At 38.0% G+C, this 20150-nt stretch overlaps 1 protein-coding gene across 22 annotated transcripts in view; it reads right to left on the reverse strand.

The window, feature by feature from the left end:
• LOC134213583 (piezo-type mechanosensitive ion channel component) overlaps positions 1-20150 on the reverse strand; it is a 136222-nt gene that overhangs the window by 79419 nt on the left and 36653 nt on the right. For all 22 annotated transcript variants that reach the window (XM_062692783.1, XM_062692770.1, XM_062692767.1 and 19 more), the window contains one exon: positions 11647-11738. In XM_062692783.1, coding sequence (XP_062548767.1) covers positions 11647-11710 — 64 coding nt within the window. In that variant the 5' untranslated portion in view covers positions 11711-11738. The remainder of the gene's footprint in view (positions 1-11646; positions 11739-20150) is intronic.

Consider the following 20150-nt stretch of genomic DNA (forward strand, 5'->3'; position numbering starts at 1 on the left):
GTTCAGAGAAATACAATAAAAAGCGTTAGTAACATCCTCACTTGTTATGGGAAACACACATCGAATGTAGAAACCATCTAGCTAGACTCTGCTTTGCTAGTTTACATATAAGTTGTCCACACGAGAGTACTCCATCATGATAATTTTACATGTACGTTATCCAGACAAGTATGCATTGCATACTGCTTGCCTGTTGACACGGGAGCGTTAAATCAATCCCTAATAATTATCATTGCTTTTTCCCATGAGCGCACACGAGAGTCACCAACGGTCGCGTATTTGTAATCAGACTGTCTCTTACGTGACACGCGTAACAAATACCGCACTGGCTTGATAATGCGAATAATTATTACCGATTTATAGCGCCGATTTATTAATGCTAGAACTCCAAATTTCCAGAGTCCCTCTTTTAATTGTAGCGTTCTTAGAATGAAACATTCAATTTTCTTTCGTGGACCAATCGCTCTTTCTCCAACACGTCATTTGTGTATGGCGGCAATGCCAAACGACTTGTGGCCACCCTCCGCCCACACTAACAAAGAAAAAGTCATTTCATTCATAAAATTTTCGGAAGGAAGTAGGGGGAACGGACTCAAAGCGGAAAACGGTGAGCAGGTCAATAAAGGCAAGGTGGAAATGTGGTGAGAAGTGAATGGATTTCCTTCTCTGCTATCACAGGTTTCAGTCGTTTCGTTCGTTACACCTCTGCTGCCGCGTAACCGGTTCGGTTAAGCAAAGGATCGAAAGGGCGCGGGTTGTACGAAGTCACGTGACGATGGTGTTCGGATATTCGTTCAACAAAAATATGGGTTAACGGGGTGGGTGAAGAAAATAGTCGCCGACGGAAACAGGACATCAGCAGGTGAGCCTGTGGCAAATGTTAAGTGTTTGTCGAAAACGGTTGTAGAATAAAACCATATTCGTAGCGTCTCGAGTTTTGTGATTGAACGTAATACGAACAATTCTGAGATGGAATTTTGGATTAAGGAAGTTGCTATTTGTTCTCAATCTACTTATTCCAGAAGCTTTATGCATCTTGCAGTTTCCAAGTTATTAAATATGGATGACTGTTGCGTAGAAAGACGAGACTAGATCGAAATTCAATGATTTTTTTTCTTCGTGGATCGGGAAAAATTATAAAATTCCTGGAAAACATAATTTCTTGAATATTTGCACATTTTCTTTCATTCTACCTTAATTTTAGCTTACTTTTAGTGATCTAGCTTCGTATTTGCGCCTCTCGCAACTGCGTTCCGTTTTAAACGGATGTGGAACCCCTGTTAATAATATAATGTAATTGTAGCAGCTTTTCCTAACGATCTTCGCTGTAAATCTTACTGCACATTTTAAGCAACTGAAACCTCTTACCTTCTCTACCGTGCTACGATAGATTGTCGATAAGTGTCGGCGAATGGTTCTGTTTTAGTTTCTTCTCTTAGTCACCTAAACATAGTTGCATTCGAAACATTAGGGAAACCGCCAAATGTTGAACGGCTAATTTTGTCGCCTATTGTTTAACTCCCATAAGAAATGCACGTGCGTTCAACAATAGGCGAAGAAATTAGCCGTTCAACATTTGGCGAATTACCCTAACACATTGTGCATAATTTCTAGTGGTCTTGAGCTCACCTATTTTAGACCAGCTACACTACACGGGGGCACTTATATATTTAATCGATAATGGACAGGATATGCTGCAATAAGGAATTTAGTTAGTAATAAATTAGAATAATAGAGGATTCACTGCGTTACCGTGTTTACGTTTAACAATAGTTATCTTATAGTGTATCAATTCCTCTTTAGATTTGTTTTGTCACTGACAATCCCCTTTACGGTGCTAGGTGTGGTTTGTCATCTGCGTCGGCTTTAGTTATCGACGGGGCGTATTCCACGCTCCCCCCTCAATGCCCGAAGAGTCTTCTCGCAAGGATGTTATCGATCATTTAGTAATTCGCGTTCGATCATTTAGTAGTTTCTCAATAACTCATTCCAGAAGCTGAATTTCAAAATTTTGTATATCATTTAGTGCGAAGGTTTACTGAAACTATAGTTATAACTCCGTTACTAGTGGAATTCAAACAACAAACCATTAGGCAGAGTTGCAGAAAAACCTTCGCACTAGAAGTCCACCATACAACACATTTTGAAATTCAGCTTCTGGAATGAGTAATTGAGAAACTACTAAATGATCGAACGCGAATTACTAAATGATCGATAACATCCTTGGTCTTCTGATCGCGTATTTCTCTCAGCGCCTACGTCGAGGACCGCCAGAGATATTGCTGAACGTTCATATATACCTCCAGTTGATGTTTGAACCGTGGCTCGACGAACCTGTCCATCGGGTGCTTCATGTGTGGCAATTACTCTTGCTTTCGGCCAACAGTTCCGAGCCAGTTTGGGGTCTACGATCAATACAATGTCACCAACAGCGATAGGTTTAACAGGTATAAACCATTTTGATCGACGAGTAATGCTTGGTAGGTAGTCACGCACCCACAGTTTCCAGAATACATTTGCCATGACTTGAGATTGCGTATAACAGTTTTTGAGTAGCGTTGGGCTGTCGTCAAATGCAACCCATGATCGTAGACCATTGGCTGAACCCAATAGGAAGTGGTTTGGTGTCAGCACAGGCGAATCATCATGGTCAATTGGGATGTCCGTAAGTGGCCGAGAATTAACAATATTCTCAACCTCTGTGATCGCGTTTTGAAGAACTTCGTCGGTAGGGAGTCTGCTAGGTTGCATTACTGCAAGGTTTTGCTTAACGGTGCGAACAAGCCGTTCCCAAGCCCCACCCATGTGAGGGGATAGAGGAGGGATCAAGATCCATTGAGTACGACTGGTGGTGAATTCATTTGCCAGTTTGTCATGATTGAGCTGCTGAATGGCTGTTTGAAGTTCCTTACTGGTAGCTTGGAAGGAATTCCTTTTTGGAGAATTTCTGGTGGAACATTTTTACGATTTCCTGGGGTGATTTCTTTTGGAACTCCCATAAAGAAATTTCTGGTAGAATTTCAAGAGGAATTCGGGAAGGAGCTACAGGTGGAATTTTTTTATGCATTCCTGGTGAAACTTTTGGAAGGATTCCTAGTGGAACTCGTGACGGAATTCCTGGAGGAACTTTTTCGGAATTCCTAGAGTGCTTTCTTCGGGTCTCCTGAGGGATTGTTCTGGAATTCCCCGACTTATCCTTACGGAGTTTGTGGAGCAATTCATTCAAAATTCCCGGAGGAATCTCACCAGACTCAATTCATAGAAGTCTCTTTTTGGATTTCATGGAGAGCTCTAAACTTCTGAAGGATTTCTACAAGGGGAAATTCAATCGAAAATTCTTTTAAAACTCCTGGTGGAATCCTTTTTTTTACAAAAAGTTTCTCTGGAAGTTCCTATGGGAATTACTCCGGAAGTTGGGGAGGAATTCCAGGAGGAACCCCTGACGGAACTCCTGGATCAATCGCAGGAGGAACTTCTGGAGGAATTCCCTTAGGTACTCCTTGAGGAATTTCGGGAGGAACTTTTGGAGGAATTCCAGGAGGAACCCCTGGCGGAACTCCTGGATGAATTGTAGGAGGAACTCTTGGAGGAATTCCATGAGGTATTCATTGAGCAATTCTAGGAGGAACTTCTGGAGGAATTCCAGAAGGAACTGCTGGAGGAATTCCTGAAGGAACTGCTGGAGGAATTCCAAGAGGAAATGCTTTAGTAATTCCAGAAGGAATTGCAGGAGGAATTCCATGAGGAACTGCTGAAGGAATTCTAGGAGGAACTGCTGGAGGAATTCCACGAGGAACTGCTGGACGAATTCCAGGAAGATTTCCAGGAGGAATTGCTGGAGGATTTCCAGGAGGAATTGCTGGAGGATTTCCAGGAGGAATTCCTGGAGGATTTGCAGGAGGAATCCCGGAGGATTTCCAGGAGGAATTCCTGGAGGATTTCCAAGAGGAATTCCTGGAGGATTTCCAAGAGGAATTCCTGGAGGATTTCCAGGAGGAATTCCTGGAGGATTTCCAGGAGGAATTCCTGGAGGATTTCCAGGAGGAATTCCTGGAGGATTTCCAGGAGGAATTCCTGGAAGACTTCCAGCAGGAACTCCTGGAGGACTTCCAGAAAGAACTCCTGGAGGACTTCCAGGAGGAACTCCAGTGGGACTTCCAGGAGGAACTCCAGGTGGACTTCCAGGAGGAACTCCAGGAAGAATTCTAGGAGGAACTCCTGGCGGAATTCCAGGAGGAACCCCTGGCGAAACTCCTGGATGAATTGTAGGAGGAATTCCAAGAGGAACTCCTGGAGGAATTTCAGCAGGAAATGCTTTAGGTATTCCAGAAGGAACTCGTGGAAGGAATTCCAGGAGGAACTGCTGGAAGGATTCCACTAGGAACTGCTGGAGGAATTCCAGGAGGCACTTTTGGAGGAATTGCAGGAGGAACTCCTGAAGGAATTCCAGGAGGAGCTCCTGGAAGAGTTCCAAGAGGAACTCCTGAAAGAATTCCAGGAGGAACTCCTGGCGAAATTCCAGGAGGAACTCCTGGCGAAATTCCAGGAGGAGGATCTCCTGGATGAATTGTAGGAGGAATTTCAAGAGGAACTACTGAAGGAATTTCAGATGGAACTCCTGGAGGGATTTCAAGAGGAACTCCTGGAGAAATTCCAGAAGGAACTGCTGGAGGAATTCCAGGAGGAAATGCTTTAGGAATTCCAGAAGGAACTTGTGGAAGGAATTCCAGGAGGAACTGCTGGAGAAATTCCACTAAGAACTGCTGGAGGAATTTCAAGAGGAACTGCTGGAAGAATTACAGGAGGAGCTTCTGGAGGATTTTCAGAAGGAACTCCTGAAGGAATTCCAGGAGGAACTCTTGGAGGAATTGTAGGAAGAGCTCCTGGAGGAATTCCAGGTGGAACTCCTGGAGGAATTGCAGGAGGAACTCCTGTATAGGTATTGCAGGAGGAATTCCAAAAGGAACTCCTGGAGGAATTCCAAGAGAATCTGCTGGAGAAATTCCAAGAGGAACTCCTGGAAGAATTCCTGGAGGAATTCCATTAGGAACTGCTAGAGGAATTCCAGGAGGAACTGCTGGAGGAATTCTTGTGCTATTCCTCTTGGAATTTCTCCAGCAATCCTAGATGGTATGCAAACATTTTTTCTTCCCGAAATTCCTCTTTTATTACTCCTGGATTGAAATTAGAATGTTCTACTAGAATTCTTTTTGAAAGTCCTAGAATCTTTTCTGAAACTTCCGGAGGACTTTCAGAATGAGCTCCTGAAGTAATTCCAGGAGAACTCCTGACGGCATTCTAGGAGAATGTCCTGGAGGATTTCCAGAAGGAATTCCAGGAAGAACTCCTGGGAGAATCGGAGTAGAGAATCAGGAGAAACTCCTTGAGGAACTCCATAATCAGTTAGAGGAGAAATTCCTGGTGAAGCTTCTGTAAGAATTTCTTGGGGGAGTTTCTGACAAAATTCTCGGTTCAATCCGAGATTACAAAATTACAAAAACATCCAATCGATTGCAAATAACCTTATTATGGAAAACTTCGTGTCCAAGATGGCGGCGAATGTAAACAATACCGTTTTAATGCAGATATTAGCCACAAATTTGTTCATACTGCCAATGTCATTGTTACAATGTAAAAGTAACCTACAATTATTGCTTTTGGGCGTGGATGTCGACCCAAGAAGCGATTTATACAGGAAATTCTAGACCGTTTAACACTGATCAATTTAATTTGTCTCGTTTTTAAGCATTCGGGGCAGTTAAAATTATGATGGGTTGCTAGTTAGTTATCTAATCTAGTGAATTTCATTGTGAAATTATTACTTTTTGGCAAAAGTGTTCCATAATTGTGGGGGGAGTGTACCGATTCTCCGGTGTTTCTCGCAGATGGCGCTGTCGGTTAATCTGTCTGCACATTGTTTGCCGTTTTTTGTTTGTCTATTTGTTTGTAAAATATAAGACAGTTCTGGGCTACAGGAAGGGGGTCGGTTTCGGAACATGGGGAGGTCAGTTTCGGACCACCATTTTTGAGAATGCCGAAAACGTATACTTCCACTTCACCCTCTGTATGTCCTAACATTCCACAGCTGCACCCACAATGAAGCCTCAGAAATATAGAATAATGTTCCCTCTACAATATGGACTACGAAACATGGCCAAAAAAATCATTTTAGGCAATTTCATGACCTCTGCCATTTGGGGGGTCGGTTTGGGAACATTCTCCCCTACATATATATGACCTATTCGGGCGAATGGTCTTTTCGGGCGTTTGGTCTTTTCGGACGAATTGAATTCGGGCGACTGTTACATTCGGGCAAATGGAATTCGGGCGAGTGTCATTCGGGCGTTTGTGATAGAATCAAAGAGGCGAACTATCGGGATGGCTCGGCGGCGTAAACTCTACATTGCAGGCAACCTGAATGCGAAGCACTACTCCGGCGCGAGTTCCACCGTGGACCAGCCAACAGCCAACTCGAGTCACTAACATCATAAATCCGAACAAGTCAATGTCCAAAACCTCTGCAATGGTATTGCTTGACATAAAAAAAAACTTTCGACAACATCTGGCATGACGATCTTGGCCCTTGTGGTAAAATATTCCAAGCTATCTGGTAAAAATCATCAAAAGATTCCTGTCGACGAGATCCCACTCAGTGGAACAACTTCTGATACATACGACTGGGTTTCCTGATAGGATTCTTCACCAGCTGGAAGATTTGTATCAATACTGCGAGATCCAGGTCATCATCCTTGTTCCGGTTTAGGATGTTATAATTACCCGAGCGGCTCAACGGAGGCTTTATATTGTACTCGACCAAAATGCAACACTTTCTTTTGTGTATAACGCGCAAAAAAAGCGTGCATGAATTCGTGAAATAACGAGTTCACGGTGTATTTTTTCGGGAGCAACAGTCACGGATTCAGGAATACAGTCACGTTTTTTGGAACGTTCTGGAAAACGTGACTGATGTTACCGACTCCATGAGTTAAATCACAGTGTATTTTTGCTGGTTCACGAATTCGGGAACGCTTTTTTTGCGTGTAGTAAAAATTGATAATTTTTTTTTGTGTAAAACTAGTTTAAAATGTAACGTTTACGTAATCGAAGTGAGCGAAAAATTGATATCATTCTCCAATCTGTATTTCTTTCCCAAAAAGTGATTTCTCCCCAAAAATTTTCGTGAGGGAGCATCATGTCCTCCTGAGAATGAGTGAGCATTACGAACTCTGCTCTCGATACCACATATTGTGACAAAATTTTGCACATAATTTTGATATCAATTTTTCGCTCACTTCGATTACCGCGGAAAGATGGTTTGCTCGATTTATTCCATATCCTGGCCTTTCCCTAATACCTACATGAAAACAGCGTGGTGATATGGCTAGAGTGGGCGTATCCCTTCGGCTATTATTGATAATATTCTGGGTTCAGATCCCACCTCGGCCATACAATTTTTATAATTGTTCTGCGCTAATGCTCGCGAAAAGTGAGCGAGAGATACAAACGATAAAACGAAAAAGGGGTTTCATCTAATGGGCACGATTTTCGTTTATCTTCCAAAGCTACCACCAGAGAAAGATTAATGGTTGAAAGATATAGAGTAGATTCTCGTTTGGCCCGAAAAACGTTTACTCATCGAAACGAAAAGTCGAAACCCTGACCGAGATAGTTTCCAAGCGAGAAAGTGTCTAGTCCGACAAAAAATATTAACGCGATGACGGAAAATACAAATCAGTCCCACAGCTACATCGCGAAACAATTGATCATCGACAATTCCACCGTGTCCCGTGTTCAATCGTTCAAGGAGACCCGATTTAAAATTAATATTGTACCCCTCAATCTACCGTAAATTGAAGCTGGCCAGGGAAAATAAACAAGAGCAAAAACAACAAAAAATATGAAAATTTCCATGAAGCAGTAAAACTGAGCATTTTTTTTTTTCTTTAAAAGCGTTTAGAGTTCATGGAAAATTATATCAACTTTATTGCTTTTTGTGTTTTTTTATGGAAATTTTCTTATTATTTATTGCTCTTTATTGATTATCTTGTGGATTTTTTTTCTATATTTCATGGAAAAAAAATATTTCTATATTTCTAAATTTTGTAATAATGTTAATTGGTAATATTGATTTATTCATGGCAATTTTGTATTTTTTCCGTGGAACATTTTTATTACTTTATAGAAAATTGTTCTTTTATAATTGCAATTTTTGGTTTTAAAAGTGCTAATTTATTTTTATTTTCGGGAAAATTCTCAATTGTTTATGGAAGTTTTGCATTATTTCAGGAAATCCTATTTTTTAATGGAAAATGTCTAATTCTTCATGGCAATTTTACTTTGCTATTATTAACTTTTAGATTATTATTCCAGTTAAAAATATGACTAACCGCCATCAGTTTTTTTATAATTTTGTTGGGCGTAGAACCACTGCGTCCTTTGAGTTGAACTTCTGTGGTATACCCCTGATTACTATTAACTTATGTGTTCGCATCTTGTAGGTTGATCACCATTTGTCAAGTAAACAACCTAAGACTCGTATTTTCCCAGTCCGGAATAATTGAGTTAATAAAACCCACTATCTTTCCAGGATTTGCAATCATAATATCTTCTGGTTGCATGAAGCCACTATTTAGAAATTTAGATCTACCCTTGTACAAAGCATCACAACTGCAAAGCATGCCACAGTGTCCTGGAACCCAGTACAGATTTACGGAGTTCTCTTGGCACACCTTTCGCAATGAAAGAATGCAAATCCCAAACCATACATGATGGTTCATATATGTTGTAAGGAATGTCATAGTTCTCCACAGGGTCCATCCAGTCTCCATTTATATTCATAATTGAAAATTTTGTGAGATACTCAAGTAGCCCACTAAATCGCCAGACTTGAATAACTTCAATCGTTTAAGTTTTTGCATATTCTTTTCCGCTTCTAACTGCATGAATTTATACAATGGTAGCAGATTTAGAATTGCATCATATTGAAGGGGTGCTACGCATCGCTCCCGTTATAGCAATAGACACTAACCTTTGCAGTATTGTCAGCTTCTTCTGTGGAGTAGCCTCTTTTGTTTTTGGCCACCATACAAGAGCAGCATATGTCAATTTTGGACGAATAATGGAAGTATAGATCCACTTTATCATTTTTGGTCTTAAGCCCCATTTTCTTCGAAATTTTTTAGAACATATCAAGAAAGCACTAGTTGCCTTTCCGATCGCACACTCAATATAAGCATTCCATTTTAGTTTTGAATCCAGAATGACTCCCAGGTATTTGACCTGTTCACTAAGCTGAATTTCTAGTCCTCCAAGCTTTAGAGCTTTTAGATCAAGTTTCCTTTTTCTAGTGAATGGTACAATTACAATTTTGACGGATTAATGATAAGCCCTCCCTGAATACACCACGATTGGGTAAAATTTAAAGCCCATTGCATTCTTTCAGAAAAGATATTGTCGAATTTGCCCCTCATTATGATGACAATATCATCAGCAAAGCCTGCAACCTCGAAACCTTTTTCTTCTAAGCTTCCTAGAAGATTGTCTACAACTAAGGACCACATTAATGGTGAAAGGACCCCTCCCTGAGGGCAATCTTTTGTTGCCCATACTGTAAAAGACGAACTTCTCAGCTTTGAAGAGATTTATCTTTTTGCAAGCATGGTGTGAATCCATTTGATAATGTTCGTGTCGAAGTTTCTTCCAGCCATCAGTTTATGATTAAATAATATTCTATTCAAATTTTTTCAATCTGTCTCACATATCTCTTCACTCGGGATAGTGAATCCTTCCGATGATAACACCACCTTCCACGTGCATCACACTCACCGACGACGGCGACACCACCATCAGCGCTCCAGGAAGTAAAAATCACTGCCAGCGTCAAAAAGGACAACAAAGCGAATAAATAAACGACGCGGAAAAGTTCATTATGTAAGTCGTTGTATCAACAGCAAAATATAGCGCCAGGAAATCGCCCATAGATGGAAGGGACCACGTGGAAGAAATTGTGTTCTTTATGGCTATATGGCCAGGACTATCGTGCCACACTTTTTTCTTGCTTGTTCAACATGTCCCACGCTAAGTAAGGTAAGCTCTACTTCAGAGGATGACGTTTTATGAGCCATTTCCCACACAACCTTACTGCCTGACTTTGGTTTATGTTTTCGTCATTTGGGGGACCTGACTTTAACCTGGATAAGAAGCGGGTTCTCATAGATTATGCACAAATGACATAACATAATGACCACATCAAATTTGATACAATCACGTTTGCAGAGGATGTTTTGCCAATTAAGGACATCGTGTCCTAGTCAGCTGCGCTTTAGCGATTATAACAGTTATTTTTTAGTCTTTCTTAGCCTTAGGTAGCTGGGTTTGATTCCCGGTCCAGTCTAGGAAATTTTCGGGCAGGACATTGTCTCGACTTTCTGGGTATGAAAGTATTATCATGGTAGCCTCATGATATACGAATGTAAAAATGGTAACTTGACTTAGAAACCTCGCAGTTGATAAAGGAATAAACGCTAAGCCAGTAAGAAGAAGAAAAGGATTTTGGTATTACTTAAGGTGATTATATAATCAGTTTTCCACTCCCATCTTGAATAGGTAAAATACGACATAATACTTTTCATACAGTGCTGAAACTGAAGTCGATTGTATAGCATAAGTAAGTAAATGATTCTAGGCCACCACTATGTGCGTTATGGTTCTCTCAATTCGTGCTCTTGAAAATTAGTTGAAAAAAGGACGTGGTTTCCATGATGACCGATTTGTGGCTTTGTTGTATAACCACCTTAAAATCAAAAAAATAGATAAATGACTGACAATATTTCAAGACAAAATTTTCAAAACGACTTATCTGCTTTTGTAAACAAAGATTCAAACGACGATTTGACGAATCTAATAGCTCTCCCACGCAAACCAATACCACCAATAGGTAGGTGAAGGATTCCGCTACCTGTTCATGGTGTTGGTTTGCGTGGCAGAGCTATCAGATTCGTCAAATCGTCGTTTGAATCTTTGTTTACAAAAGCAGATAAGTCGTTTTGAAAATTTTGTCCTGATTTGTAAAATATGACATAATGAACAAAATATTGTTCATTTTAATTAAATATTGATAAAATCTGATACAATATGCAAATAGCTGATGGAGAGTTTTTTCAAAGAGTAAACATTTGGTCATAAGGCGACAGTTTTGAAAACTTAACATTTGATCAGTTTCATTAGCAACACAACTATGAATCTAAGTTATCATCATCTATATTTTTCTTGAAAAATAAATTCACCTGATAGTGACGGTACCCTCAGGAAATTTCGATGTACTATTTTAGTTAGACAACAGATAAAAACTTCCGGCAGAATTTTATTTTCAGAAAAAAACATGACGAAAATAGAAAAAAAATGCCCGTTAGCTTCTTATTAAATAAATTAAGAAATTTTCTTTGTTTTCCATGGGTGAATATAAGGACTAAGATAAAGAATCGAATAAGTAACCCCGAATGTATTTCAAAAGTGAAAAAGTATTTCGAACTTAAGCAAGTGTGAATCCGAAACTACAAATAAACTTTCACGAAAATAACCTCACTCTCGTGTGACACTTGAAAATAAATTTTCTATAACAATTTTTTGTATCATCTAATTACTTACATATTGCCATGATGATCGGTAGTATCAGTCGCTGCACCACCAAACAGACGAAGTAATTGGCCATTTTGTGTCAATGTCCGGCGAACGCGGTCCTGAAAGTGAGAACGGATGAAAACGAGATTTAATTAATTTATTCCGATTAATTGCCGCGTGCTTTTCACTACGGACAAGCTCATATAATATATATCGTGGCTTGGGCGCTCCGTGACGTCTACGACTAAACACACGCAATAATTGGCACCACGCCACGCTATGAACTAATAACGGCCTACACATCTCCTTATAAACGTATCGTATGATAGGTGCAGAAAGAGTGAAAGTATATTAATCTACGAACCAGGAGGATAAGGAAAAATGGTTATTTTAATCTCAGAAAGCAAGTGTCCAATGTTGCGAAGGGAAGGATAATCAAGCTTTTTTTTTCGTTTTTCAAATATCGTCGTACAGCGACACCACCTAGAACTTCAACAAAGACATAAAACACGCGAGGAATTCTTAATTAATTAATGCAAAATAGCCAAGCCTAGCCTAGGTTAGTAATTTTCGTGCTGGGCGAGCATCATACATGTTATTAACAAATAATTCGCAAATTCAATTATGCGAGAAAGCTTTGAATAATTCGCCTAACAGTATGAACATCGAACTAGACAGTTCATTCAACTCATCTTTAATATATAGTTACTTAATTAATTCAAAACAAATACAGTTTGTTTATAAATTACACTTGACTCGAAAGAGACGACGCACGAGATACGAAAGATGAGCTTATTGTCGTCTACTTATATGTAATGTCACCATCAACTAGTGGAATTAAATGGATTAGAACTAATGACAATTCCACTGAACCAGCTCTAATAATAAAATTTTATCGAATAATACCATTAAGTATAGTAAAATTACCACCTTTCTATATATCATTTTGAATTTACAAAAAGAGAAAAGCAATATTTCTTCTTTTCTTCCACGACTCTTCGTTTATTTTGGAAATTGACTTGCCCTTAACATTGTTATCTCATTTGCATTTATAAACAATTGTTAATTGATGGCTTTCTATGCATTTCGTGGTAAGTACCAGTGCTCAACTAGCCAAGAATGTTTTCTACCCAAAAAACGTATTTGGTAATCGAACACTTTCACTCGCAAGGCTCGAAGGGATCCCCAAAAACATCAACTAGAATAATTGATTACCGGCTTACGGTGGACAATGATGAATGTCTCTTGGGTGGTGGTTTTATGCGACCGGTATCAGGAGACGGGTAGGTATTCGTCACTCATTAATCATCACAATAATATGCCAGGGCGTCGAGTGACGTTTACGATCACCCAACATGTCATTCTAAAAATATTAACACGGCAGCTCCACCCAGTAGGTACCTCTACACCGAATGATTTTTAGTTCGACAAAAAACACAATAATGAAGCAGAATCTAAGTATTGATTAATTCTAGGACTATCACGATAGGTTTCACAAATGGCTTCCATAATGGTCGTTCTTTCCCTCATACTTTTGACTGCACAAATATCAATTATTAGGTGATTAGGTGCAAATCTGGAAATCACTTTATCGTGCATGCTGCAACGGAGCAAATATGAAAAAGTGGTTTTTGCAGCTGCCTGTCACTTGCATTCTGAAAATTGTGTCCTTAAAAGTGTTAAAATTGGATTCAAAAGCGATTTATTTTCAGACTATATGCGTGAGTACTTATAAACATATCTTCTTCTTCAATGGCTCTACATTTCAACTGGAACTTGGCCTGCATTTCAACTTAGTATTCTATTATCATTTCCTCAGCTATTGATTGAAATCTTTTCTATGCCCGCCATTGCATGAATATGTATCTTGGGTGACAAGTACAATGGATACACTATGCCCAGTGTGTCGAGAATGTTTCTAACCCGAAAACAGCTAAGACCGGACCGAGAATGGAACTCGTTATCTCCGGATTGGCAATCCTACGCCTTTGATCGCAAGGCTACTGGAGACCCCGATCATAAACATATAAGCTACATTTAATTTTCTATTATTTTTTCATGACTCAAGACTAAGATCTTTACCTCCTCTTAAGTGTTAAACTAGGTTTGAGTATATAAATGAGCATCGCTTAAGAGCTAAGCGAAGGTAAACAAATTGGCTCTTATGGTCGATTTCTTCACCTCCGCTTAGGCCTTAAACCATATTTAAACGTATGGGTAAGCACCGCTCAAGAGTTAAGCGGAGGTGAAGAAATTGACCCTTAGTGTTATTATTATCACACTTTACACATTGTACATCCAAACAGTTATTTATGCGACTAGTTGCAAAAAGATGTTTTATTTTTTTGCATAAGTACTTTCATCCAACCAGGCTTACCGAGCTAGATAAACATTACGTGTTGAATTAAGTTGATGTTCTATGGCAGAGAAGTTCGTCTTGGATAAGGAGTTGTGATGGGATAAAAAAATGATTATAGAATGCAGAAACATGCTTTCGTCCATATTTTATAGAGACGAAAACGATCAGAGCCCAGTTCCAGAACAAGAAAAATAAAAAAGGTAAAAAGTCAAAGAATGACAAAGGCCTGATATTAAACCTCCTGCGCATAAAGCAGAAGCGGTTGTCATATGATCATCAAGTACATTATCCAAGTTGGATGAGTCCTATGAGTGTTAGAAAAATCGTGTTGCAGTCGTTGTTTAAAGTTTGCAATGACAACTATTATTCGGATTTGGATATCCCACTAATTCAAGAATGGAACTCGCCATCTATTCTTCTAACCAGTTGAACACACATGTCTCCATTTAACTACTAAAAGAACAACATTCGTTTTTGGAGTGATCATATATCCTTTCGGTACAACTTTGTTGTACCGGATAGGCAAAACCGTCTATCTTTTTAGAAGCGCTTGAGCCAAAAAAAAAAACTTTAAGCATTTTTAAGAAATCATAACCTAAATTCAATCGTTTTGGTGTCTTCAACAATGTTTTTAGTAACAAGTTGAGCGATTTTGAAATTAAATATTTTCAATTTTCGACCATTCTCGATTGTTTTTAGTGTATTCAACCTAGAATGAAATTTTACTGTAAACGTCGATAGTTATTGACTAAAAATACATATAAGGGAAGGTGGTCAGTTGTTGGCACCCTTTTGTTTTAAGTTCATAACTTTCCTACATTTGCATTTTCATACCAATGGAAGCCTATAGGCATAAGCTAATAACTGGTGAAGAGTTTTGATTTATTCCATCTATTGGAAAATTTTTATTAACAATTTTGTTAAGCGTTGTTTTTATTACATTCTGAAAAAGGTGGTCGGTTGTCGGCACCCCAAGAACTCACTCAAAATTTGAAAATATGAATTAAGGGTGTTATGGCTGAAAATATCAAGATTTATTTTGGCAACAGTAATTAATTTTATTGCATTTATGTACATTATACACATTTTATCAAGATTATAAAAATTGTTGTTTTGTTCAGAATTTAGCTAATAGCCTGAAATTAGACAATAAACTGAGGATTTGCCTTGATATTTCACCGTTTCCACCTGGGTGTCAACAACCGAAATTAGTAAACTTTTAGAAAAGTGAAAATTATAGTTTAACTGCGACCGCTACGGTGGCATTCATTATTGAATCACAAAATAGAGTAAATATGCTTTGTAAATACGTAATGCACTTACCTATCCGATCGTTTTACTTCGATTTATAACACTTGGCAAATGACCAAAAAAACTTTGGAATGTCATAACTCCAACATTTCTCAATCGGTCTTAGAGATCAACACATCGTTAAAAAGAAGAAGAATTTGCAAACAAAAGCAAAACATGTAGGCAGCCATATAGATTTTGTCTGCCATCTTGGATTTATTTTTGAAAACTATTTTTCCGCTATGTTTGCATATTAATACATCGATGAAAAGTTTAGCTTATATTGTGCTTTGCGTCCAAAAATCTCATACCGTATTCAAGTTATTGTATTAAATGATTCAAAATGTTTGGTATTGGTGATTATAAAGGTAAACGAGAGTAACTTTTGCTTATTTTGCACTTATTTTTCTGTTGTGTTACCTATGAAAATACGAAAATGGTCTTTTAGTTTCGCTTGCTTGCTAGTGTTGGTATAAAAAAGAAAAGAAGCAAAAATTCTACCTTTTCCATAGTTAAAGTATTTATTTGCAGGGAGATGAATCACAAACTAACTAACATATTTGTACATCTTCATTATGGTGACAAATGACGGCACGGGCTGCTAGAACGGTTTTCTTATTATTCCTGTTATTGCGTACCAAAGCCGCTAGCAACGAACTTCCATCAAAATGTAGCACGTCTAAACGGTGCATAAGAAATGTGTCTATTTCAAATATTGAATAATAAAGATTCGCTAGGTGTTATCCCCCTTTAACGATCAATTTATTGAACAAACACTAAGATAACGTTGAACTATTATCTATATTGAAATAATTAGGAAAAAACGTCACTTCATTAGCCAGCAAGAATTGAAGTCGTCAGGCAGTGAGGTGTACATATTTGTATTACCAAATTATATATAATATAACTTATCATAACACCTTTTTTCTACAGTTAAAGTTACAGTAAAATTGATATTCCATGCTCTTAGACCAAAATTATACCTAAACTTAAACAAACATACAAAAAAGGACAGGTAAAACGGTTTAAAGCCTATACGCTATTGTACAACTAATATAAATGCTATTTCAGCACCCCAGCGTGAACAAATCTAATTTCCCTATACAATTTGCTGATAACTAGAGACACTAAACGTAAGTACTTTAAAATTAGAATGTTAATGAACACAATAACTGGGGTACTAAAACGAAGTTCTTAACAATTAATAGGAAATTTCTAACCCTACCGTACCCGATCTTCTGAGTGGGAAAATAAAGGTTACAATTACGGAAACGTGCAAAATTATTTCGTTGCAACGGCAATACACCCAGGTTTTTTTTTTACACGGTTGGAATCCATTAATTTCTCGGGTAACCTGAATTTTAACAGCTTTCTAAATACCCCCTGAATTTTCTTTGATTTTTTCTGATTTTTTTCGTGGGGTTAACTTATTGTTTCATTGATGCTGAAGGTCTTAAACGACTAAAACCAAACCGTGTAAAAAAAAAACCTGGGTGTACCTGTTATTTTGTTTTGCGGTTTTTTTGTCGCTTTTTTATACTTCTTCGAAATATAAGAGTATAAGTCGGATTAATAATCCATCCCTTCCTATATGGCAGTAAGGACGTGGCCGGTGCCGTTATTGGCTTTATTGAGAATGGGTGTAGTTAATCCAAAACCCCATTTAGTGTGTTTTCTGTGCAATTTTGTAAGTTTTAGTCAAATAAAGAGTAGCAACTACGAATTGTGCGGCCTTTTTGCTCATGCTCATGATATAGGGTAAGACGGTATAATATACAACACCACCCACCCCCCCACAAGGTAACTCCTTGATAACTTTTTACTGTTCAACGCAATTTATGCAAACTTTGTGTTATTTGGTAGTCCAGGAAGTCGCAAATGCATTGCCCGTGAATAGTCATATATTACAGATAACACGTAATAAAGCTTTTTCGAAAAGTCGTGAAAAAATGAATTTCAAAAAGTGCCTGGGCAATACGTCCCACCTCCAAAGACGTTTCATAGCCCTTCATTAATATTTTATCAATCCCACAATAAAAAGGCTACAAATCCTTATGCGCTTGACATTAAAAAACCAACCAACCAACCAACCAGGTCCATTCAAGCAGGTGTGAATTACATTTCAATATTTTTCATACAATTTGGATGCAACTGCTGCAGGGTCGCTGCGCTTGTGTCCAGTTGGTAAGGGCATATCGTCCTGCCTACACTGGGGCGTTTTGGCCAGTGAAACATGTTTTCGAAAATCGTTATATTTTTGAAGATGGAAGCAATTTTAGATCTAGAACAATTTTTATTTTTTTCACTATTTTTGGTGCAAATTCCATAGAAATCTCAAATGATAGCCGACTTAACCCCCCCCCCCCCCAAAATGTATGGAAAAATGACCCCCGATAGAACATTTTAAAAATGCACCTACGTGAAAGAGGAAAACCTATACTTTCGTGTAGTGAGTGTTTTAGAGATACTGATTTTTTGAAAATAAGCCTCTTCGGACAAACACACCGTGGATATGCTGATCTCTAAGATCGGTTGAGAAATGTTGGAGTTATCGCAGTTTTGGTGAGTCAAGAATTGACAAAAATCGAGGGATCCATAAAAGGGATTTCGTGTATAACTAATGAGGGGTCCATCTTTCTGAAGGATTTAACTCGGATTCCTAATATACTGGCTGAAAGTTTTTAAATGAACACAAATGTAGACATTTTGAGCCTCGTGCAAATAGTGGCCTGGTCTCAGCGAGAATTACTCCTCGGTAATAAGACCGATACAAATATTTAAAATCTATTTTGTCTACCCCTTCGGATTTTTTTGCCAAAAAATAATATTTTGAGGGGGCAACAAAATAAAATTCGGATAATTTTGAGGATTTTTAAAACATTCTTCAACAAATCCGAGAAGTTTTTTGATTTTTTTTTCAATTTAATATTTATTTTTTATTATCCCCCCCCCCCCCTTGACCTTTCGGAGACCAGTAGGACAAAAAGTTAATTAAATATTTGTAACGGCCTATAATAACAATAATAATAACAATCTTTTTTTCACGGTTTACACGTCTTTCAATAGCCTATTTTATGAGGTACCTAGAACATTGCCAAAGATACCAAACGATCGGACAAACGGTTTTGATTTATTACTATTACCGGTACCTCTCCACTTTGCCCTGTTGTGTTTGCTAGGAACATGAAGACGATTCGTCTTCATCGACTCAGTTAACCGTTTACCAAGAACATACGTACAAAGAACATGGTAGTCAACCTTGATTATAATACCGATATCCGCTGCTAGTGTCTTAAAGTTAAACTTCAAGCTTAATAATATTTGAATCTATCGATAGATGTTTATATTTGTTTTCAAATAATAATTATTTTAATGATTGGCCCATATTATTCAACCGAAAAAAGAACAGAACCGAGACCATCAACATCTCTAGTACTGAGTACAATGATGGGGTGAGCATAAAAAATACTCACGTTTTGAACTCAGAATGTGTTCACAGCCACTAGGACAAAGAAAGCACCCTGGAAAATAATTGAGTGAGATCACGCCTAATTATTTCTCTGATCAATATTGATGTTTACACTACAATAGAACAGAAAACACAGACTCGAACTTATTCTACAAAACAGGCGCTAGTTTTCTCGTAACAACGTTTAGTTGGAAGATAAATTCGGAATTCACTTCAATTGCTACTCCAGTGTGAGTGTTAGACCAATTTAAACACCTGCACTAGGATTGTTTGAGTACATAATTGTATTGTTGATTGTATGCAGCAAGAAATGAGTAGGGGAAGAGGTTCGGTTGTGGACTCCTGTTTGTTTTTAGTCAATAACTTCGGCCCTAGTTGACATTATGTCATCATTTGTATACCAATGGAAAGCGAAACAAACAACCTTACCGCTAGTGAAGAAATTAGGTTGATTTCGTCGATTTGGAAATTGTGCAAATTTGACTTTGTTGACATTTCAATGTTGTGGTTCGGTTGTGGACACCTTTTAAAATCCGGCTAATAATAGAGAAGAATGAATTAAAACGGCCAAATTTTGCAAACAGTAAGGTACACTGGGGGAAGTGGAAAAAGGGGGTAAGTGTAAAAAGCGACTCGAAAAATTAGAATTGTATATACTTTACTGTTTTTACCACATCATAACATTATGCAAGAGTATACTTTGATGCTCACACTAACACTATGTTGAAATTTGTATAATACATACACTATTACGGTTAACGCTTGAACTGTAATTTTAGGTTTCGCGAAAAGTTGATTTTTTCATTCATAAAATCAATTCTTATTTGAACCAATTGTCCTTTTTTCAAGTGAATTTATATCTCATGTGACCGTTACAACACACTTAAACTAATCCCATTCAATTGGTAGTGGTTTGTACCAAGAAAGCAAATAATTCAAAGATTTTACACTTACCCCAGGTATCAAACACTGTGGGGAAAGTGGATAATGTTCTTCTCACGCAATTTTTTTCTTCCCTCTAGGGTTTATTTCGATAGCTGTGAATCTTAATATGTTCCTTCTTTGTTATCATTGTGACTCCAGTGGTGATTGGACTAATATAAATGAGAAAATGCCTGATTAATCCACCTATCGGTATTGATGCCTTTCACATGTTTTACATATGAAAAAAATGTATAAGAAAGTTAAAAATAGCACTGATAGGTAAATATATTGTATAATTCACATTAATTTTTATTCATAACAAGTTTTGCTGTTGAATGCATTTTTTTGCGAACAAATTGGTTAAGGACAAGAGCTTAAGAATAGATGATAATGTTGTACGTGCTTTGCGCACACACATACATACAAATACACACATACAGACATCATCTCAATTCGTTAAAATAAGTTGATTAGTTTATAAGTTTATTA

The sequence above is a fragment of the Armigeres subalbatus genome, chromosome 2, assembly GCF_024139115.2.
Source record: "Armigeres subalbatus isolate Guangzhou_Male chromosome 2, GZ_Asu_2, whole genome shotgun sequence".
Classification (NCBI taxonomy): Eukaryota; Metazoa; Arthropoda; class Insecta; order Diptera; family Culicidae; genus Armigeres; species Armigeres subalbatus.